Genomic DNA, 24,317 nt, shown 5'->3' with positions numbered 1-24,317 from the left:
CCATAACTCTCATTTTGGATCGCCATGAACTCCTCTCTATTACGAATCCATGCTCAATAGGAACTTTTTGTAGCGTTGCAGGGCATTTGTTATTGTAACTTATACAAAGCATATTAAACATTTAGTTATGTAATCGTCATCAAGACAGAATAGTTTATACAACTACCCTTTGCTTTTGCACCAGCAAAGGCACTAAGACCAGTGCACTCCAACGCATGAGAAAAGAGGTTATCGTGAAACATGTCAAGAATTGGCACTGACAATGGCAGATGTAGGTTTGAAATACGTGCAAACAATCTCTTACATTAACCATGTGTTGAGTTGACTGAACTCACACAAACTGTTGTAAAGCCTCGCCTGCATGGCAAACAATACGCATGCCAACGTGGCACATCAATAAAGGAAGAAAAAAGATGTAAAGATCTCCAAAATATGACTGATAAAAAGACGAAAACAAGAATATAAACACATGCGTAAATGTGGTTGTTTGGATATAAAACGCCGCTCACTAAATAATATCAAAATAATAATACAGCGTAAGAACACCACATTCTGATTGAGGGATCCTACGTTGATTAGAGAGAAAAAAACATTTCTGCGATGCAACCGGTTGACTGTCATTAGTGTCATGTTAGAGACAACCGAAAACGCACTGTGTCCAGTTCAGCAAGATAGCGTCTCCACACGTCAGCTTGGGGAGGGCATTGCTGCTTAAAATGCAGCGAATGTGACAGCCAATAGTCCAGACTGCCAGTGAGGGGAAGGTGATGGTAAGAAACGTGCATGACCAGTGAGAAAAAATGCTAACAAAAACAACGAGCACGCCGGGGCGAGACTGACACAGAGAACAGAGGCGCGAAAACGAGACGGACCTCTCGATTCTACAAGTGCTTCCTCTCGCCTTGTTTCCACGGATTTGAGAACAAAAACACACGCTTTCAGAGGGGGACTGGGAAGCGACAAGGAGCAGGGACAGTGGTGCGAGTAACGTTACCCTTGGGGGGGAAAGATGACAGTGGTGCCCGGGGAGAACCTGGATGAGACTGTGGCACTGGCCGCCCTGTCCCAAGATGTCTACGACCCCGAGAGAGCGGACCAGGAGTGCTGTGAACGGGTGGTCATCAACATCTCCGGGCTGCGCTTCGAGACTCAACTGAAAACACTCGCGCAGTTCCCAACCACCTTACTTGGGGACCCCAGGAAAAGAATGCGTTTTTTTGACCCACTGAGAAATGAGTACTTCTTTGACAGAAATCGTCCAAGCTTCGATGCCATCCTTTATTACTACCAGTCTGGTGGCAGACTACGGAGACCTGTCAACGTCCCCGTGGACATATTCATGGAGGAGATCAAATTTTACGAATTAGGAGACGATGTGATCGAAAATTTCAAAGAGGACGAGGGGTTCATCAAGGAGGAAGAACGCCCGCTACCAGAAAACGAGTTTCAGCGCCAGGTCTGGCTTCTGTTCGAATACCCAGAGAGCTCAGGACCAGCCAGGGGTATAGCAATAGTTTCAGTTTTGGTTATTTTGATATCCATTGTCATATTTTGTTTAGAGACGCTACCGGAATTCAGAGAGGAAGGGAAAATCTTTGAGGACCATCTCTCTATAAATGGGACTGTGAGCGCAAAGAAGCCAAATCCATTCACAGACCCCTTCTTTATTGTGGAGACGCTGTGTATCATTTGGTTCTCTTTTGAACTGCTGGTGAGATTTCTCGCGTGTCCTAGCAAGCCCGCCTTCTTTAAAAATATCATGAACACCATCGACATAGTTGCAATTATGCCCTACTTTATTACCTTGGGTTTGGAGCTTGCTGAGCACCAAGGAAACGGTCAGCAAGCGATGTCCCTGGCCATCCTACGAGTCATTCGCCTGGTGCGAGTGTTCAGGATTTTCAAGCTCTCCAGGCACTCCAAGGGTCTCCAAATCCTTGGGAAGACCCTGCAGGCGAGCATGCGAGAACTAGGTCTGCTCATATTCTTCCTTTTCATTGGAGTCATACTGTTTTCGAGCGCAGTGTATTTCGCGGAGACTGACGACCCCGAATCGGGGTTCAGCAGCATCCCCGATGCGTTTTGGTGGGCGGTGGTGTCCATGACCACCGTGGGCTATGGGGACATGTGCCCAGTCACCATCGGTGGGAAAATTGTGGGGTCTTTGTGTGCCATCGCTGGTGTACTGACCATCGCACTACCTGTCCCTGTGATTGTCTCCAATTTCAACTATTTCTACCACAGGGAGACAGAGCACGAGGAGCAGTTCCAGTACACACATGTAACATGTGGTCAACAGCAGCCCTCGTTTGGCGAATTCAAAAAGAGTGACAGCAAGCCTTCACTCTCCAAATCAGACTACCTGGAGAGTGACGACGCAGATTCGATTAAATACACGAACTGCAGTCCCCATAAAGCGTACACGGGAAAGCTAACTGATGTATGATTGTAGAAATACGCAACAGTGGTACCCAGTGAAACGCGCGTCTCTTCTGACTACATCCCCATTCCGCGCTCTGGCCTGAGTATATTTTCAAGCTGTTCCGGCATCAGTAATGCAAAGGGAATTATTTATTAAGAAATCATAACAGAGGACTGAAACGTGGTGTGTCAATTTTTCTTTTTATTTCTCAATGTCTTCCATTTTACGCAATCATCTTTATCCAATGCGCGAAGTCTGATTCAAGCTAAACATTTCTCTCAGCCTCAAAACAATGAGAAAATATACGATTATCAACAAGCCAAGCCCAACCTCGCGTTGTAGCACTTTATTAATGTACTCTTAGTAATGTTTAATTTATAAATTACATGTCAATTTTGGGAAGATGTTTACATTTCATTTGTTTATTCGGTGCAGACTGAGAGGACCAAATTATCTAATTATGTAAAATTAGCTAATTAACTAACTATCTTCAGTGCAAAAAGTGCAAGGTCACGTGCGGGAAGAGAATAACGACTATATCACTTGATCACATCTAATGATTATGACTGTAGGGGGCCACATCATGATATTAGATGCACCGAATTGGCAGCATCTATGTCATTGTAATATTGGAACACAGTGACTGCTATGTGCCCTTTGGGCAATGCATATCCCCATCAAAATGCAGCTGTCACTAAAACGTGATCAGCAGTCAACAAGGAAACATGCCACAGCTACTGTAATCGTCCTCCAAATTTAGTTGTTGGCGTTGTTTTTGCACCTTGCCTAGGATTGATGTCATTCCATGGACGACATGAAATCTGTTTGGTATAGTTATGCTTTGTGGCTGAGGTATCCTATCGTTTACATACATTATTGGACGACGGCTCTTAATTTATTGAAATCCTACTGTAATATTGTTGTGGCATCAAGCTGGCCCCAGGTATAAGCAAATACAACTGAATAGAAAATCTACAGTTTCTATTGGCTATGACTTGGTAAAAGCCCACGTGTAAAGGAAGAATGCATTAGCCTGTTTGCATAAAATGCATGTGGAAAACAGACAGGAAAAAAACTTGATAGAATGTGCGCCCTGTTTTTTTTTCCTTCAACACGGCGATGTTTGAAATCCAAGTGCGCCTCCAAATGGTATAAAGGAGAAATCGCAGATTTCATACACAGAGGTGTTTCTATAGCAACCTTCCAGACTGTTCCGTATCCTTCAACATCGACGATACATTTTGTTGCCTTAAGTTAGGCTACGTGAAGGAACGTCTTCATTGTTGGGCTTGTTTATTGCTTTCGATTATGCTGCTTATGAAACCGACTAAAGATAATGTAAACAAGTTCCATCAGATTACGAGACAGTTTTTGTTTTTTGGCAGCTAAATCGCGTCTGGTCTGCTCTGCCTCCGTGCTCTGGGCTTGATATAGCCTACTCGTCCTAAATAATATTGCTATCATATTCAATATTACAGTATAGGTCTCACTAAATAATAAACTAAATGACATGGTACAAATAACGCTTCCCTTGCGTAAAGGGGCATTTTGATTTCCCTGCACCCAGACATGATGTGTTTCAAATGATTAAACCACAACTGCCAGTAGCCTACATGTAAAGGACATCACACAGACCCTCACCTTCAGTAACAATGTGAGCTCATGGAGAGGAATCATACCGCTGAACATGGTACTGAGTCTTGTGGAGAGCAAAGTCAGCCTTCCACATGGTTGGATTAAGCGGCTGTGCCTGCCAGTGAAAGGGACAGTGAACAGTCACGTCTGGTCATGGAACAGTGCAAATTCTGAAACCATGTTTTTCACCTGTGGTGTAGTGGATTATTTCCCCAAACACCATTGAGGAATATCCTGCAAAACTGTAAGGTACGTTCCCCTCTCAACACCTCAAAAGAGCACACTGTTTGACTACTGACATTATGGTATTACTGACATTATCAGAAATATATCTAGCCTCTCATTATCCTTAAGTCGTGACAAAGCCTCTCACCTAGGTGAAAACAGCAGTGCACTGTTTGGTTTCCTCGACGCTAGATGGCAGTGTCTACTCACCTGAGAACAGGGTTAGACATCAGGTTCTTGCTGTATTAAGTTTCTTGCTGGCTGCATATCTTGAAACAGTGAAGAGGAAGACTAACACATGGTATTAGCGTTTCCGATATAACAATTTTAATGTATGTATGACAGTCAATTATTGAGTAGGGATTTATATCAATTTGAAATTAGCTCTGTTATCACATTTCCTTCTATATTAATCTCATTGATAAAATAACAATCAGTAAACCCATGGGACTGCAGGTAAATAATGTCTGAATTTAAATAGTTAACGTGGAGCCAATGTTTCATAACAGCGCTCATAAAAATAACAAGAACCTGTGGAAATAACTTGCGGTATAGCAAAGTCCCTCTAGGTGGCGCATGTTGCCTTGCTGGTATGTCAGAAACTGTTATGAAATAATGACCTACAGAGAATTTTGTTTTGTGCCAAGAAAATGAAGGTTTCCTTGCTAATGTGGAATGCAAAGCACACACCAGGCCATATTTTAATGAAATAGTAGGCAACTGAAATCAGGTTAGTTTAATAATGGCAAGGAAAATAGCAAGGATTTGGTTTTGCCTGTTTGATGCACATTTTGTTAATGTTCAATATGCCATGATGGGATGGTCACAGTTTTCAAACCATCTGAGTAGTGAGTTTCCTGCAAGGCATTCCAGAATTATACCATAAAGATTTAGAATGGACATTGGCTGCTGTTTAAAATGGTTGCATCAGAGCCGTCCACCTTTCTATGGCTCTGGGTTGATAATCAAATGGAACCTTTAGTGATCAACATTCTCAACACACTCTTGCCATCATCATTCATATTTATGAGAGGTTAACAGGAGGTTGATGTTGACAGCAAAAGGCCACTGTCAGTCAGCAGAAGTTCATCCCTTACTCTCTCTCTCTCTCTTTCTCTGTCATGGCTGATGGGATCTGCTCTGAAGACAGGCCTCCCCAAAGATAACAGCCACTGCCCCAGCTCTCTGCTCTCTCTGTGTGTTCTCATAGATGTACTGTAATATGACTGACATTACAATCAATTTCCAAAAGCTGTGCATCCTATTGACGCATGAAACAAACAAACAATCAAACAAACAAACAAAATACACGAATGGTGGAAGACGCATGGCACCATAGGAATTCCTGCTGAGTCATTGATCAGAGGCATTGTCTGATTCTGCCCATAGCGCATGCTTGTGATTGTTTGATGCAAAACAACAGAAGCAGATTGGAACCCTCCCCTGGGGTGTTGCATATGATGAACGACTGCTGTGGTTCTTGGACAGATAATGGACCACAACGCATCCCTGCATGAATCTTGGAGCGCGCTCAGTAGAGGGCTGCATGCTATCAATCTGAGGGTCATGCTGCTCATACATAGCTACACACATGTACTGTATGCATATGTAGTGTGTGCATGGTGCAATCAAACAGTACATTTCTCTTTCAGTTTTCAGAACATATGGAGGTGATAAATGACGCACAAGTCTTGTGTAAAATATTTCTAATCTGACTGGCTGAATTTATGCAGCCTGTTTGCTTGGCCTCGTAAAGGTTTTAACGTATAGCATATAGTTATGCTATGGCTAGCTACATAATCCATATCTAGCAACAATATGGCTTAGTATTCTGTTCACCATGTCACAATATGGTGAATAACACACCTGTCTGTTTACATGCTGTGGGTTTATTTAGACACATAGCAGCATGCCATCTAGGTCCAGTTCTGTTGACCATTCTGCAGAAGTAAGGCTTCAGCAGTTATGAAGAGCTCTCTGAGCTTAAATTAGTTGATGGTAACTGGAGCAAGCATCACACACAGGTGCACAGAGAAACATGCGAGCACTTTGTCACTATGTAACCCCCCCAAACCCCCCGACCCCCCCATCGGTTAGCATCGGCCAGTCCCTTCTATGTGCTCCGTCGCAACCCCCTACCCATCCCCACTACCCCCACCCCAGTACTCTCTGCATGGGCTCTGGCTCCTTGTCACTGGCATATTCACTTTGTGCAAAGGTCAGGTTATTTAAAGCGGTAGGGATATGCTGATTCCTTCCTAATCCAAGGTCTTAGGGTACTTCTGCTTGATGAATTATTGTGACGTGATCTCTCTCGCTTCCTGACCCATCAGCAGCCTACCCACCAGCGTACCCCGTCAACCCCCCCCCCCCCACACACACTCTCTCCACGGGCTCCAGAACCCCTAACCCCTTTTACAACCTCCTCCTGACCCCTATCATGCTTCCCTTGTGGGCTTTTCTTCCACCCCCAACCCCCATCCCCACCTCTTTTCTGTTTTTTTTTTTTTTCAAAGACCAAAGTCTGTGCCATGGCAACCAATTGCAAACAAACACAGGGCACATAATGTCATTGTCCTTTATGGTGTGTCGGATTGCGTTACGCCATCCCTGGCCCTGAGCCCTGCTTATGATCAATATGGAAATAACCTGGAGCTGAAGTTAGAGCCATGATAGGCGATAATGCAAAAGTAAGGCTTGCCTGTCACCTGCTATCAGGTATTATAAATATATAATAAATATTAAAAATGATCCGATTTATTGTATAACAAACCATCATTATTTTCTGTTCTGGCCACCACCTATAAGCTGACAGTTAGCCGTTTCACATTGTGTCTTGATTTCGCTGGCTGGCTGGTTGATGGGCCAAGCAGCAGCTCCTGTCCATTAGTGCTGATTTTACAGCATCTGAGTGGAAAACATGGCGACGACAAGGAGAGATTAAGAGAGCTGGCGATGGACAGGGAGGGCAAAGAAAAACAGAGAGCCACAGAATGAAAGAGAGTGGGAGACAAATAGAGAATGTGTGTGTGTGTGTGTGTGTGTGTTTTGTGTGTGTGTGTGCGTGTTTAGTGTCTAGGTCTGTGTGAGTGGTCAAAAGAAAGCATGGAGAAGACAGACAGCAGTGGAATTGCACTGCAGAGTAAAGAGATGGCCTGGAGCACTGTTTGCGTGTCCTTGTGTGTGCGTGTGTGTGTGCGTGCGTGTGTGCGTCTGTTTGTGTGTGTGTGTGTGTGTGTGTGTGCAAGGGAGGGAGGGGCAAGAGAGGCGAGAGAGCTGTTGAGAGGCAAAATGGAAATGAACAATAGGTTGCAGGCAGCATTCAGTACGGGAAGAGCAGATACGAGAATGTTTGTGAATTCAGAAATGGAACATTTTGGCAAAAATGTCCCTATGTCGTTGTCAGATCAAATATGTATGCTTTGTAGAGTGGTTAAATAACACATGGAAAAGCCATACCTATGCAAAACTGGCTTCTTTTAAATACATTTAATATATATTTTTGGTTGCGCTGTGCTCTTTATTGAGCGTGGCATCTTTTTATTGAGCGGCATAAATCAGATCATTCAGTCTACACAAGCAGGCATGTACACACACAGAGACTCAGATATGCACACTTAGCTGAGAGACTGACAGGAAATAGACATTCTTGCTTGAGGACATGAGCAGCTCTGCATATACTAAGAGCCTCAACACCAGATCACAAGTAAAAAGAGGCTTTTTTTGTGTGAAGGGCACATTCACTCGGAGGCCCAGCAAAAGGAGGAAATAGAGAGGGGGGGGGTGCCTTCCTGCTGTCCCGTCGCCGATGCGGCTCGGTGTGTCCCGGTGCAGTGTGGTGCAGAGTGGAGCGGAGGGCCGAGGCGGGAAGAAGTGACGTTGTCGACTCGCTCGCTGTGCATAATTCCTTGTGACGGTTTGGTGTCAGAGTTACACTGAGCTCGAGAGATCTGCTCCTCAGCAAAGCAGCCTCCCACCCCCACCCTCTCACCAACACTGCCACCCCCCCCCCCCCCTCCCCAATCTGTTCCCAACCAGCGGCCAGCAGCTAGCAGCTAGCCCCGAATAACAAGCTGTTTAGCTATGCAAGCAGGCAGATAAGGGCAGTGTGTGTGAATCAGCTGGCTGTCATGAAAAGTAAACGTTTGTTTGCACCTCTAACAATGGGGTGCTTCTTGAAGCCAAATTAACATGGAAATGCTGATAAGATGGCATTTCCTGTGGCCCTTTCTGTACATCATCATTCTGGTTTGAGGGGGAAATGTGTGTAATTCAGTCAGTCAACTTTGTACCTCTTGGCCATTATTTTGCAATTTATTGCAACCAATTGTATTAGTTGTTACTGGAATTTGTACTTTATTGTCCTGGTAGGAAAGCTGTTTTTCAGTGAGTACATTGGTTTCTGAAGGACTGTTTCCATTGAGTAAGTCAGTCAGGCCAGACCAAAGGTGTGTCCATTGCTCAAAAAAGGTTTAGGTCCAAAATGCAGCATTCTCAGTGGAACCAGGTTAAGTTAAGTGCACACCCCTGTTTCTGGACTTCAATAATAGTATATATACTCTTTTGATCCCGTGAGGGAAATTTGTACCCACTGTCAGCACTACAAGGAAGTATTGGTGTCTGATCCGTCATGATAGAGGATGTTTCCCTAATCTGTGCCTCCCAGTAACTGTGCATGACCTGCCACACATGTATGTTGAGAGCAGAACGAACAACAGGCCTGCCTGTTAGCATGGAATGGTAATTGTAGCCTATAGAGGTGCTATGTTTTCAGTTGCCTTATTGTGAGTCTTGAAGCATGCTTTTTTAGTCATTTTTAGTCAATACAAATGACACATTGCACCTTTCAGAGAGCAGAACGAACAAAGGCCTGCCTGTTAGCATGGAATGGTAATTGTAGCCTATAGAGGTGCTATGTTTTCAGTTGCCTTATTGTGAGTCTTGAAGCATGCTTTTTTAGTCATTTTTAGTCAATACAAATGACACATTGCACCTTTCAGTTCAGTATAAACCAGTGTGACAATGCCTTTTCCTCAACTGCTCATACGGTGGACTGTGTTCTCTTTGCTATATTGCATTGGAAAAAGAGAAGCAATGTTGCTATGAGCATGTCTGAGAAATGCCTCATTAGAAAGAAGTGGGTTATGCTCTGGAACGGGTCAGTGTTGGGGATGACGCACAGAGAACATTTTGCTTGAAAGCATACAGTAGAAGTGATTCTGCAATTTGACAGGCATAAGAAAATAGTGTTGAGACGAGAGTGCTAGTGCAATATGTATCCGTAGATTTAAAGTGTAGTGCAATATGTCAAAGCCTTAACGATCTGGGGGCATTAAAAAACGACTTAAAAAAAATGACATGAACATTGACACAATACTGCACCTTCATAGTATAGCCACTGACTTACTGTATATTTATAGCCACAGAGCCACTGACTTATATTTATAGCCACATAACCGCTGACTTAAATCTAATGTAAACTGTAGCCAGTGTAATATGTCACTGTATCTGCATCTGCTTATTGTGGACTGTGTTGCCTTTGGCAGCGACGGGTGGTAAAGCCGAAGTGAGAAGCACTTTAATCTGGTGCCCCACTGGGTCTCAGTTAGTGCATTAACCAGTCGACACTACAGCCCTCTTCTCTTTTGGTTTACAGGAGGATGGAGGGAGATGCACTCGAACAACCGCCCTTGCCTTCCTGTCACCTCTTCACTGCGGGACTGTACACTCATTCTCTCTCACTCTCACTCTCTCTCTCTCTCTCTCTCTCTCTCTCTTTCTCTTTCTCTCTCTGTCTCATACACATGCAGGACTCGGGGAGTGTCATTCTAAACGATAGGTGTACTCCGCGTGCCACAGAAAACACACACACACACACACACACACAGAGAAGATGAACACTCGGAAGTCTATGCACGCTTCGGTTGTCCTAGACTTCGCTGATGGACTCGCGGACACGGAGGCCTCTCTAAGCTTCTGCTGAGGAAGAGCACGATCTACGATCCACGATTTCTTTTAAAAAAATCATCCGCCGATATCCAGGACAGCATAGGAGGCAACGGACAAAAAGACAAAACAAAAACAAGCACGGAGGCGGCTTGCAGGGCAGGAACCCAAGGTACCGAGGATGTTACTTGAATCACAACAGACCATACATACACACATACATCACGTACACTAATTACGAAACCATTAAGCCATTCAAGATCACTTTAGTCTTGGGGGGAAAACACGTGCTCCTCTTGTGGAGGAGAGACAGGTGACCGTGTGTGAGAAACTGTAGGTACACATCAAGACTATGTGGGTGTATATGTACACTTCATATCGTGCTATACCAAATCATATTACTGCATGCTTGAAAAATAGGGCATGTAAACATTGATTACAAACAAAGTTAGATGCTTCTCATTATACATCACCTGCTTTGGCACCAGTAGTCAAAATTGTGGGAACAAGGACTGAGCTCATGGATATCATCATTAAACCAATAATTTGTCTTGTTTTCACAGGCGAGGTTTATGCAGTTAAATCTCTATTTTTTTAAAGTACCATGTGTGTTTTGTATACATGGGGATTGGTTTATTACCTTCATTTTATTTAGTGCATTTTTCTTGCAAATGAATGATTTCACCCCCCCCCCTTTTTATGTTTCCCCCCATGTCTTTTTAAGAGAGTTAACATTAACGAAGGGAATATGTGGTGATAGTAAATTGGCTTCCTGTTTTGACCTTGCCCTTTGACCTCCCCTTCTGTCTCATTTGAAATGCAAGTGTGCTGCAGGCTCTCATCCTAAGAGAATACATGATGTCTCTTCAACAACTGTGATTGTCAGTGTGTGTGTGTGTGTGTGTGTGTGTGTGTGTGTGTGTGTGTGTGTGTGTGTGTGTGTCATATTACAAGTTGGATCAGAATGCTGTATCTGTTGTCAAAGGCATCTACCTCAGTGTCCACTCACGTCCATCGTTATTCAAAGAAAGCTGGAAAGAATGCTTTTTTTGAAAAACACACAAACACACAGGGTGTATGAGAGAGGAGAAGGAAAATAAAGAAAGAAAGAAAGAAAGAGACTTCTTCAGACAGCTTTAGATGTCAAAACAAGCCACCTGTCCAACTCTCCATCACTTTGCATTGTCCTGATTGTCTGGTATTTGTGCTGTAATGCCTGAATGAAAACAATCGGTTCTCACTAGTAATTTAGTGTGCTTGATCGTGTCCCCTTTCAAAAAAGAAGCACTGGTTTAAATGGTGGTGTAAGCATTTTATCGCAGTGGTGATGGTGTTCATACTGCATATCCTTACTATGAGTATGATTTCTAAATGGTTGTAGTTGGTCAAAGGTCAATGCTTGTTTTATGCAATTTGTTCCTCAAATCCCTTTGACTTGTGTGCAGAGAGGAATAATAGGATGAAAGCATATCGATGAAAACACCAATGGCTGAGTTGAAAAAAGAAAAGTTTATTTTTTTTTCCATATAAGTGAATATAATATAGATGTATTTGAGTAAGGGTGTATCATTTCAGAGACATTGAGAAGCCTGTGCCTATTTTGTGCGTGATATTTTTATATGCATTTATGAGGGAAGTTGCAATAATGTGTGGGGAAGGCTCGACCGCTTCAGGAAACAGCCTTTTACTTTTTGGAGATGCGTTGCATCCAGACAACAGATGGCCCAGACTTGGTGATTTGTTTTTCAAGACCCTAGAAAACTATAGTATCTTGAGTTTTAACAGCTTTCCTGTAAGTAAGAGGCACTTGTTTCCTGGATGCGGGTCTGGCCAACACTGAGACTGAAGTTGAATCTTTTATTTGCTAAACCAGGCATAAATACCCTGGTCATGTCAACATCACTGACCCTGTCTATCACTGACTTGCACAACTCATGACTGTGTTAACATAGAGGAAACGTTGACAGGCAAAGCATTTAAGCAATAGTACAATTGCACCAAACAGCCATGCCATTTCAAACCCTCATCATCACTGATTCTGAGGTCTTCCATGTGGAAGCATGATGCATTTGTTTCTTTTTATTGTTATTCTTTTATCCTTTCTTTTTTTAATTAATTTTTCTAAATATTGTCATCAATTTGAACATTTCCTCTTTTCATTTATGATCTATTTTTGATAAATAAATTTTTTGATTGGTTATCAGTTTGATTTCTTCATTTCATTTGCGTATGTGTGTGTGTGTGTGTGTGTGTGAGAGAGAAAGAGAAATAGAGAGAGGGAGAGAGAGTATGCATGTGTGAGTAAAAATGTGTTCAACAAAACTCTGGCAGAGAATGACATTGACAGAAGCACTAGAACATCCTAATCTTCAGTTACTTTATTCCAGGCCTAGCTAACCAACAGCCACCACAAGCTTAGTTGTCATCACACACATTTCGAAAGGGTGTAACTTTTCATGGTGTCTATAACTTCTGAAGGAACTACCCCTTTTTCACGGGTTCACACCACATGGAACCAGGGGTATTAGTTCCTATAACCATGTTTAGGGTGTCTTTATAACTCCTACTATAGGCTCCTGTTTGGTCCATAAGCACCTAGTGTCTGTCATGACCAGCACTATTTTCGTGTTGCAATCAATCCCCATCTAGGCCATTGAAATGTTTCAATTCATTGGCTATAGATCCCTCAGTCATCTTCAAGGTAATTTCAATGTAGACTGAATGTATGTAATTAGCTATGCATCTACAAGCAAGCTATTATAATTCTGGTGTTTGTTACCTCATCAGCATCTCACTTATTCTGTCGACATCAAATGCATAAACATTCAACATTTCACTCTAGAGTCCGTAAGATGCAGAGCTGTTGTAGGTAAGGGCTCTGATGACAGGCATGCAACACTATACAGACATGTCCCACTTAAGATAACAATTGTTTTTGTGTACAAATCTCGGAGTCTGGGCTGCCTACAGAGACTTGTTTTTTTGACAGTCGCTTATGGGGCAGACAGCTAGCGGATCGTTAGGAAAGATTAGATGAATGTGATCATTTATGTTTAGGGCTTTTTTTGGGCCTGAAATCGCTGATACAACCTTTAAGATGCAGGGCGACAAAAAAGAGGCCATATAAAAGCAGGGATGGCACGTTGTTTGTCATGCAGAACAAAAAGGCCCCTAAAGACCTGCCGAGCATTCCTGCTGCGTGGATTCCACAGGTATCTGAACCCATCTGAAAAGCCTTAGGTGTTTCCGACGGAACCGCTCTCTCAGCTTAAGGCCCCCGCTATCTTCAGAAACATTCGCAAGGGTTTATATTTAAACGGCGAGAAATTGGATTAGCAGGCTGTGAAGCGATGCTGCCGCTCCACCAGCTAGCTAGCTGACCCAGTTGTAGGGGAGTAGGCAGGTGGTCTCGTTGCAAGTGCACCCCTTGGTCCCAGCTCCCCTACTGATTTTCTTTTTTTTTTTTTTTGGGGGGTGGGGGGGGGGGGGGTGGTTGCAGGAGAGGCTATTGAAGTTTGTGTTGAATTTCACACCCCCAATAACAGTCAGCAACCCCCCTTACACACATACACACACACATTCACACACACACACACACACACACACACACACACACACACACACAGACACACGACCCATCCAAACTCTTTCCCTGCAATGCAATGTACTTCTGAGAGGGGGATTGGGAGCAAACTGCTTGTGGAGATAGATAGGGAGATGAGCTTACAGGTGTGTGTGGCGTGAAAAAAAACAGGTGTGCCAGGAGCGGCCGTATTTTGGGAGCAATAGAGGACAGGGAAGAGCTGGAGGTGATGTGCCGCAGTGTAAGTACTCAGGCGGCCGTCTTGAGCTGCTCTGCTGCACTGGCAGGCAGCTGGTTGCCGTAGTGGGACCAAAACAGTGAGCCTGCACCAGTCAGTCACCTTCACCATGTCACACACAGAACAGATGGTTGATGAAAGCTATATAATGTTATGGGTTTGGCAAAGATCTACTCTGACGTCAAATATAAGACAGAAAATAAAAAGTATGCATAGGTCATAAACAAACATTTCTCACTCATCTGTTTCTCATATAGAAATTACTGAAGAGGTGAATCTTAGACCATGACAAAGATTGCTATATATATTTTCATATATATTTTCTGATGATGATGATGACACTGAAGACAGGTGCCATTTACTCACACTGTCTTGTCATGCGCTAACAATTATTTCTGTGAGGATCAAGAAGGAATAAGCTATCATTGTACCATTTTGTTGCACCTGTCACCTGTCTCCATAAACCTCATGGTGTCTGTCTATTTTTATATCCATTTCAGAAAGAAACGATGGTTGACTGCAAGCGAAATAGTCATATAACCAAGTAGCAACTATAGCCAATAGTAATGTAACTTAGGTACAGTTTTGTAGATCAGTAAGACAAGCAATAATGCATGTATCTTTGGTGATGTGGCTAGGATTGCGCACAAGGCAGTAGTGGAAGCTTGAGGTACCACTGTCTCTGTTTCCTATATGAGTGCCTTACACTTACAGGTCATGTTATGTCACAGCATTTTATCCATTTTCAGCTATTTGTGCAATTAGGACTGCATACAAAACAGGACTGAATTTCAGACCTTAGAATGTGCATGTATACCACATAGATAGTTGAAAACACTGTTCTACCGGACAAAAAAGACAGACTTCTAATTTGAGGTAAAGGGGAAAATATGCTTGGGACTGCTTTTGATTTTCCTCGAGACCTTGGATACAGAACGCAACATTTTACGAATGTAAGACAAAGTCTTCTAGGATTGTACAGTGAACGTTCTGTTGGCAAAATATGTACCAAAATCTTTGTTCAGAATCTTCCTTTGATTGTTGTTGTCAGTGTGTTTTGCTTTGAAGTCATTACTCCAGTTATCAAATGCTGTTCAAGTGCTCATCAATCACTGACTTAATCGCGTGCATTGGAGATGGATCGGAAATCGATGGGCATTTGCCATGCAACATCTTACATTTGTCATGACATTGACTCTCTGCTTTCATTGACTTGCATATGACTGGACTGTGTCACAACAACTGCCATGCTTGATTTGAACTACTATGTGTATGCTTGGTGTATTGTCTTGTTTGCTGTGAGCTTCCCAAAGCCTTTGCAAAGACTAAATCCACTTCATGTAAGACTGCAATGCACCAACAAACATCCGCTAGTAACAGCCGTAGGAGGACTGAAATATGCCATCATATCAAAGTTATCCATCCAAACTGTATCCAGCTCTAGTTCACAGAGAGAACATTTTTAAGCCGCTCTAGTTCACCATTTTGGATTTTCATGCATCAAAGCCAAATACATTATTGACTGAAATGTTGGAATCTTTTTGATGGACAGAGCTACTGGAAAAAGTTACAGGCTTACTGGTCATGCTCACTCCCTACCAGTAGAGAAACAGCCTATTACATTCCCATTATAGTCACTTTCGCTCAGAAATAGCTCCATTAAAAAAAAAAACATTATTACAAGTACAAGGTTAGATATAATGTATGGAAAATAGGTCATCTGTGTTCTTGTTCTATGCATTGAAGTGTGTGTGTGTGTGTGTGTGTGTGTGTGTGTGCGATAGACAGAGTAGGACCCACCCATGATTAGTATCCTGATGAGGAGATTTGTAGTCCCATGTGACACTGTGGAACTGCAGGAACTGTGCAATGCCCTATACCCTATGTGTGTGAACGGCTTCAGACAGGCCGACTGCAACACAGACTCCGAATGCACATCTCCATACCGGCCTCTGTGACTGTCTCAGTGTGTGTCCAGCTGCAACATTCGGTCAATAGCCATCACTTGTATTGTATTTATTATTAATAATAATGAAGACAAGAAAATAAAAAACTTTAAAATTAAAATGGGTGTTTTGAACAGGTATCAGCAAAATCTCCAAGTGTCTTCTGTCCTGTGTTCCTAACCTGGGATATTTATTTTTTTGTTCTTTTTTTATTTAAAAAAAGGGTGATGAAGTATCTGTGTGATTCAATGTATACCAGTGTGTAAAACAAAATTTAAATGAGCATATGATGTTGTCATAGAGAGTATATTATGACCCTGTATGTATATATGTATGGGCTGTAAAAGTACATATATGCGCAATAAAAAATAAAACACTGTTTGAATACTAGTTGTGACTCAGTTTTAACATGTGGCCTTTTTTTGTCCTCACTGTTACATAATGGTGTATATTATCTGTATAATATGATAAAATGCATATTAAAATGATGAAGCTTTTATGTTTATACAATTATGTTTAATAAATAAATGAACTGTGTAAAGAAACTGTGATCCATTGTGTGCATACTGTATCTGTGGTTGTTTACAGGAAAGAAGGAACAAGCAAAACAAACACATTCGAATTTGCACAGCTCTGAATAGTTGAACAAGCACAGATCCAGACTAATTATTATTTTAGTCATTTAACATTAACTTGAATAGATACTAGTCCTGATAAACACATTAGCTTCCATATCTCTGAGAAGATCTAACAACTTACAGTAATTGGAGCAGTTAAACTATGTGCATAGTTGGTCTTTGAGACCACTTGGAAAATGGCACAGGGCACCTGAGATGGTCCTTGTGGTCCTTACCTGTTCTATAAATAAATATGGGAATGACAAAAGGTGAGGCAGCCGAATTCAAGAGCACTGCAAGCTCACGGACCAATTTAATTTCCGCCTGCAGTCTGTTCTGACCTGATACAGGAATATTTTTTTTTCTTCAAGCTTTCTCACTTAAAATGAGGAGAAAAAAAACGATGATCTGATAGAACTACACTTTCCCATTTATTGTGATATACACAACACTTCTATTCTGAGATATTGCTTGAAAAGCTTCTATATACCAAATCGATATATAACTATATATATACAGTATAACATATACATTCACTGACCTCTATGGGAGTGCTGTCACAGACCCTGTGTGTCCAGGCCTGGGCTTCCATGTCTCCCATTCCAATCCTTCACAAACAGTTTCTAATGTTCTTACTGCGGATTTCATACTTATTTTCATAAATAGATACATTGTTACTTTATTCATCCCGCAGGATATTTTGACTAATTATTCAACTGTGTAGGTACTCCCTCAGGAAGACCTCAGATAGTGTTAAAATAACTGAACTGAACTTTGTATGAATGAATGCATAAATGAATGGGTGGATGATTAGATGAAGTAATGAATGGATAGAATAAAAATTAATAGGTACTTGGATGGATTAATGAATAGACAGACAGATAGATAGATAGATAGATAGATAGATAGATAGATAGATAGATAGATAGATTAGTGGATAATTAATGGATAATTAATGGATGAATGAATGATGAGCTGAAGCAGAGTGATACAAACACTCCGGGTCTGTTACATCCCATAGCTTTCAGGGGACTGGCTCCTCATTCAAAAGTAATGACCTCACTTGGAGGGAGACAAGAATATTGTGTAAGAAAGAATGTCAAGGGAAACTGCAGGCGATTACCAACGAGGAGGAAAAGGTATAGGACCGACTGGCTGAACTGCAGCCAAAATTAAACGTTGAATTATTAATCCACCATGTCTGTTATGATCTTCACAAATTACATGACCTGCCGTTGCCTTCTCGAGAATTTCACTGCATTCAGAGTTGTCTTTTTCACTGGAGTTTCCTTTTGGTTTAAATATACTATACGGTTGCCAATTAAATTGCTCAGAATTAAATCTGTAAAGCTAATTAAAACTGAGTCTGAATTACCAGCTCATGTTAAGGAAACCCCTTAATTCTATGGTTGGAGAAACAAAAACTCCATCAATCCTCAGTGACTTTACAAAATAGAATCATATGTTACTCCAGCACACAAAACACAACTGTATGTCTACCCTATTGCCAAAGGAAGAGGGCAGAGAATGCCTGACATGTAAGGTAACCCAAGTTACTCAGTAAACTGCATTGAAATGACAGTGTTGAATGTCACTAATGTCAATGCATGAAAACAATCCCCTGTGCCCTGAGCTACATTTTTATTGCAAACCACCTTGTGTATCCTCGTCCTTCAGACGCTCCCTACTACACTTACTGCTAGGACAACCAACATTGGAAGTCCCTTACAGGGCGTTATGTAGCCTACGTGAATTCTATTTCAGGAGTAGCTTGGGAACAATTGTAGCGTAAGTGATTTCACACAAAAAAGCATGAAAATACACAGACAACTCGTGACCAGTTGTATCCAGTATGTGATGTTTACAAGTTATGTCTCGTTAAATAATCTGGCCACCTAGCAACTCGATCAGGGGCATTATTCAAATCCTTTGCCACCAAGTGCAGGCTATACATCACAGAGACCTTCAGGGAATCCCCGCACGGATGGCAGTGACCGAGAAGGAGGATGCAAGCTGTTGGCTCGCCTCCCATTCTTTCCGAGCTATATTTAGAAAAAAAGCCATTTTCACGGAGGGGATTAGAAAACCTATTTTTGAACCGAGACACTGTAACCCAATCCATAAAAGAACTACAGAGGGGGGTGTCCTTTGTGAACTGCTACAATACGTGGCTAAATGTTTTTCCAAGTGAGGCAACCATTTATGACCAAATTGCTCCAGTTGTGAAATTTAATTTGTTCTCATGTTGAGGCACGAATCGTTCTTTTAGGACTTGTTTAGGCTACTGTCGCCCAGTGTGTAAAAGTGGGCTCGTCCAAAAGTAGTATTCATGACACGTACAACAGGAGAAAGGAGAAATGGAAGAAAATGACCCAGCCCCCTTTCGTTTCTCCCCCAATGACGGATGATTTAGCACTGTTTTGAATCCTGATGAATTTCCTCCACGTCGTCAGCCGGCGCCTGACCATACTCTATTTTAACGCAATGCGGAATCTCACACCCACACCAGCGTGTCGGTCCTTTTAACAACATAAAGTAGCCTATCTGCACACAGATTGCGTATACGGGAGAAAATAAAACAGAAATCTTGCAGCACTGATCTTAAAAGACTGAAATCCATCGTGTTGGTTGAGATGACCACTAATCTCTGCAATGAATCAACAGAAAAAGCATAAACATACCTTATATATTAACTAAAGTTCATGCATGTTATCAATGCTTATGGGCTTCTTGAACTGAAAAATTTGAGATTTCAGCTAAATCAGAAGTCGCACATACAGTAGCACATCACTGTGTGTGACAGGAGGGGAGGGAGACCCAGTGTCAGATTGCTTTGCAGTGAGACAAATGTGTTTGAGATTAATTACAATTACCACCATCTTCAGACCTCTTGTCCTTGGATTACCGACTAATCCAGCTCTGATGGTGAAATTGAGAGCTGCTTGTCCGGCCACTCCAGGCTATCCCATCCTCTCAATGGTCATTTCAATTCCATATGGTAAGCGGTTTAAATCTGCACTGGAATCAGCAGATGAGCCCTCTCCTATTGACCTTTGGTGTGAAAAACATAACCTGTGCTCTGAATCCTGCCTAATTTGGATGAACTTGTTGACTGTGGAGACCATGCAGGGCACAGGTAATGTTTGGATACCAATATCAAGATATACCAAATATCATGATATTTCAACTCATATGTCTGAGATGACATTGTGGCTGTATGTCTACCTGTCTTTTATGTCTGGTGAGCCAAAGAAAAATGTCCACCTTGGTGGACATTAAAGATTTATTCTATTCTATTCTATACCTGAGATGCTGTCCCATACACAGGTATATCCAGATTTCCAAAGTAGTATGCATTGTCTATTCACACTAATTTATCTTAACTTTTGACTTTTGTTTCTTCAAAGCTGAAGTACTTGCTACTAGGTTTCTTAACACACATGCACACAAACAGACACTCTCACTCACATCATGAGTGACATCATCTCTCTCTCTCTCTCTCTCTCTCTCTCTCTCTTGGATGTATGCAGAATGGGCCCATTCCTTCAGTTAGCTAAAATAAATGTGAGCTTGTGAACATTTCCATCTGCTGTGTTAAAATTAAAATGGACACTCTTCTGATGAACAGCTGAAGCTGTCAGGGCTTTCACAGAAACAACCAAAAGCATCTCAACAAATGTGAATAAACCCATTTCCATCAACCTTAGTAACTTCATATCTAAAGAGTATTAGGAGTTAGTCTGCCTCTCTCAAGCAAATTTTTTTTTTTTATCCAGCATAGAATATTTTATATGCATTTCAAGTATCTCCCCTCAGGGATACCTCTTAGAATAGTCAACATTCATATTACAATGTTGGATGGGAATCCAGCTATTAAGCTGTGATCTAAAAGCGTCCACCAATGTTCAATTATTAAGCTGTATAACACAGCAACGAGCACTAACATAGACTCCCCCAAAACGTGCCTAGAATACCAATTCATAAAAAAAATCCCATAGAGATATCACATCACCACAGAGTCAGAGCCACAGTCAGAGACTAGTAGAGAGAGACAAGGATATACAGTATATGGCCTTGTACAGTTTCTCTCTTTCTCTCTCTCTCTAACACACACACACACACACACACACACACACACACACACACACACACACACCCACACACAAACACACACACACACACATAGCACATTCATTCATGAACACACTGGGCCTTATATAATGCCCCTGTCAGCACGATTCAAAGGATGATATAAGTATATGAGAATTAGTTCTGAGAGAGAAAGAGGAATGTGCCATTAAAGTGAAGGATGAATGACGCCCCTCTCTCTCCATCGCATCGAGTATAAACATGATGTGCTCTCAGATTTTCCAAAGGCACAGTAGTAGATGCTCATCATAATTCTATCCCCAGAGACAGGGCCGATATCCGTAATCAAGCAATCGAGCCTTATGCTGGAACAGATGGTAGTGGGCAGTTTGTCACACGGACGGAGAGTGGGGAAAAACACACCTACACACCGACCACTAGTGCACTATCGCTGCATTCATCAAATGCAGAGTGATAGGCGCTGTATTTCATATGCCATGCCCATCGTTAAATGATGGAGGCACTAGGATTTGAATTTTTCTCTCTCAGTTAAGATGGTTATCACCAACCACAATGCTTTCAGAAAAGCAGTCATGAATGCTCATGAACAAACTTCCTTGCCATATACAGTAGACACAGACAGTGTTGGTTCCTTTTTTATTTTACAGACGTGTTTCGGCGTGGTGCCTTCTTCAGTGTGCTTCTCCTATCTTATCAGTTATAAGTTTGGCCCCGCACTCTCAAAGACGAAAAAGAGACTGAGTGGAGGCCTGCTCCTACCAAACAGTCCTCTTTATTTTAACCATACATTAACATTAAACTTTTCTTTTTTCTAACAAACATATCTTCTCAAAGTCTCTCTCTTTCTCTCTCTCTCTTTTTTTCTTTATCTCTGTGTCTCCAGGTCTTTTGGAACACAGGCCCCCGGCCCCTCCTCCTCACTGGCTCTGGCACGTCACCGCGGCGACCATACCTCGAGGAGGAATCCCAGTGTCCTCTCTGCTGTGCCCACCCCATGGCGACTCGTTAGTGCTGGTGTGCACTCGCCTGGCTGAACTGCATTATGGGAACAAGAACAGCTTTCACTTCTGGTGGATCATGCCCCATTATGTTCCAGGGGTGCTTGGTGTTTTTATTTAAAATTCATTAATTAATGAGCATATTTTAATTGAGGCTGTATTTGTTTATGTTATGGTTGAGGTATAGTTAGTTGGAGTGTTCCTCAGACAGGGCATCCCCTTGGCTGCAAAACAAAAAGCCTCATATAAAGTTCCAAATGGTAGTGGACTGCATTTGAATTTACATAATCTGACTGTACATAATAGATTAGTATATTCTTCAGCATAGTGCAGTAGCTAATAGCTAATAGCTAACAACCAAAATGTTAGTGCTGGCATTTGGAGAGGCCTTTGCTGTCATTTTTGTGTCAATGATTAAGCTTTTACAAAACACTTGGAGCAACCGCCACATTGTACACTGTTATATCTAGCACTGCTCAGATTCTCATGAATATTGCAGCATTGCAGAGTTATAAAGCAGGCAGTCTGAGGCTGAGTTAGCATTACACTGTACTTAGCGCAGCTTTCCGGCCATGTGCAGTTGTACAGTACTGTAGCTCTGCTCTACCTTACGCTAACGCTATCGCTAACTCGCTTCTGTCTTCTGCCAAGGTTGCCTGAGTAGCAGCGAAAGCACATGGTGCGCGTGGCACACAGAAGCTCTGCAGGCTGTTCAGGCTAGAACCGCAGAGCTCTGTCTCGTCCTGTCTGTTTGCCTGTCTTGTCTTGTCTTGTCTTTGTCTGTCTGTCTGTTCAGCTGTTCTCGTTCAAGAACCCATCTCACTGTCAGCGCTCTCACCATCATTTATTCATCGTGCCACTCCGGCTCGTCCTCCTCACGACGTCGGCGTCTGTCACGCTTGCACACTCGTTCGGCTCCCTCTCCTCCTCTACCTGTATCTCTCTCCTCTCGCCCGCCCCCCTTGCTCACTTAGTAATGGAAAAGATGTGTCTGTGTGTCTTACTGTAACGGTTTACAGCGGTGTCATGCTGGGGTCACCAACTTGTGCTGCTAAACACAAACACACCGACATGATCTGTTCTCTCCTCTCTCCTTAACTAAACACTTGCACAACGTACAACGTACGTAACTCTCAGCAGTAACTTACAATCTTCTCTTTTTCATTTCATGACTTGCAAAGAGCTCTGTCCAGAGGAAAGTATACCAATGCGTTCTACTCATCCATTAGAACCTTCACATATACTCACAGTCGTAGTCTTAGAGCTTACAGTGAGGGTATGTGTGATTTTTTTCACAGGTTTTATGTAAGCTAGATGAATGTTTGATGCTGAGCATTGCCCAATGGCTTCACTTCGTAGCTCTGGGGACATGCAAGCCACCACTGATATGTGAGCCAATCATCTCCTTGATCCGAAACCATACTACACAACAGCCACGTGGTCTTCACTATTCGCTTCATAACCCCTCTGTGGTCAGCATGAAATGCAGCACATGTCCATTCACAGACATGTTGTTACACTTGAAAATGTTCCTTGGCACAAAGACATGACTGCTTTGGACATGGACCCGCCCCGGCCATCATTCACCAATGAACAACTTGATGGTCAGAGACAGTGGATCCATTGACTAGGGCTACTGATGAAGGAGTCCCCTGGGGTTGGGCGGAATGCCGGTGACCTGGAGGTCGTCCACTGATGGTGCCATTCATACACACTCAGTGTCTCAGTGAGTAAACAAAGGAATCATGTGACAGGACAATGTGACACTCTATCATCTTTTCACTGTTTAAAGTTCACATATCTTAACCACATCTCCTCCAACATCACAACTCCTCTTCGCACCACTACTAATAATACTTGTACTATAGTAATAATACACAACACTACTATTACTACTACTACTACTACTACTATAATAATAATATACATTATTTTCCCAGCACATCTACGATATTTCTTCTAACGTGCCCACTGCTATGTTCTCTGTCCAATCCCCCCTCCCCTCCAGCTGTCTGTTCTACCCCATTTCTATTGGCTCTCACATGACACGGGGCTAATAATAGCTCCCTAGCGTCGAAGCCCGGCACCCCCCCAGCGATCGAGCACTCGTCTTGAAGGGCGCTGCGTGACTCTAGCAACACCCCCCCCCCCCCCCACCCCACCCCCCATCCGCATGCTATGGGCACTTATAAATAGCAAGTAGGCATTATATAAGGGCCCGTGTGTTTATGAATGAGGACGGTGTGTGTGTGTGTGTGTGTGGGGGTGTGGGTGTGGGTGTGCGTGGCATGAAGGAGAGCTCCACATTCATACTGTAAGGCTGCTCAGCTGTGTCTCCAATTCATCCCTATTCTCTTCTCCGCCAGCCTTCCACACACTCACATAACCCTCCTCCCCTCCAGCAACCGCCCCCCCCCTCCCCGCCCTTTGATTTTGTTGGCATGTGCACTAGCGTGTTATGGGGGACTACAGCTCGCCTGAGAGGGAAGTCACCAGGGGGCAAAAAATAGCGTTTCTATTTTTGTCCCAAATCAAAATACAATACAATACAATACAAGGCCCTCATTGAGAGATGAATTGATGGGATAGTGGTAATG

General features: G+C 42.6%; 1 protein-coding gene across 1 annotated transcript; it reads left to right on the top strand.

The window, feature by feature from the left end:
- Positions 1 to 763: 763 nt before the first annotated feature.
- Positions 764 to 12,426, top strand: LOC143136088 (shaker-related potassium channel tsha2). The gene is made up of 2 exons (XM_076296574.1): positions 764 to 4,306; positions 9,939 to 12,426. The coding sequence occupies exon 1, from the start codon at positions 1,010 to 1,012 to the stop codon at positions 2,444 to 2,446; it is 1,437 nt and encodes a 478-aa protein (XP_076152689.1). The 5' UTR covers positions 764 to 1,009; the 3' UTR covers positions 2,447 to 4,306; positions 9,939 to 12,426.
- The last annotated feature ends 11,891 nt before the right edge of the window (positions 12,427 to 24,317 follow it).

Source organism: Alosa pseudoharengus, unplaced genomic scaffold (genome assembly GCF_046254945.1).
Source record: "Alosa pseudoharengus isolate Yale_2024_CS ecotype anadromous, Long Island Sound unplaced genomic scaffold, YU_APseudo_1.1 YU_APseudo_1.1_scf_20, whole genome shotgun sequence".
Lineage (NCBI taxonomy): Eukaryota > Metazoa > Chordata > Actinopteri > Clupeiformes > Clupeidae > Alosa > Alosa pseudoharengus.
Note: the sequence above shows the minus strand (reverse complement) of the source record. Positions and strands in the feature narration are given on the sequence as shown.

Bases quoted from the DNA above. Each gene is read 5' to 3' on its own strand.
- LOC143136088 (XM_076296574.1), top strand. From the start codon at position 1,010: ATGACAGTGGTGCCCGGGGAGAACCTGGATGAGACTGTGGCACTGGCC.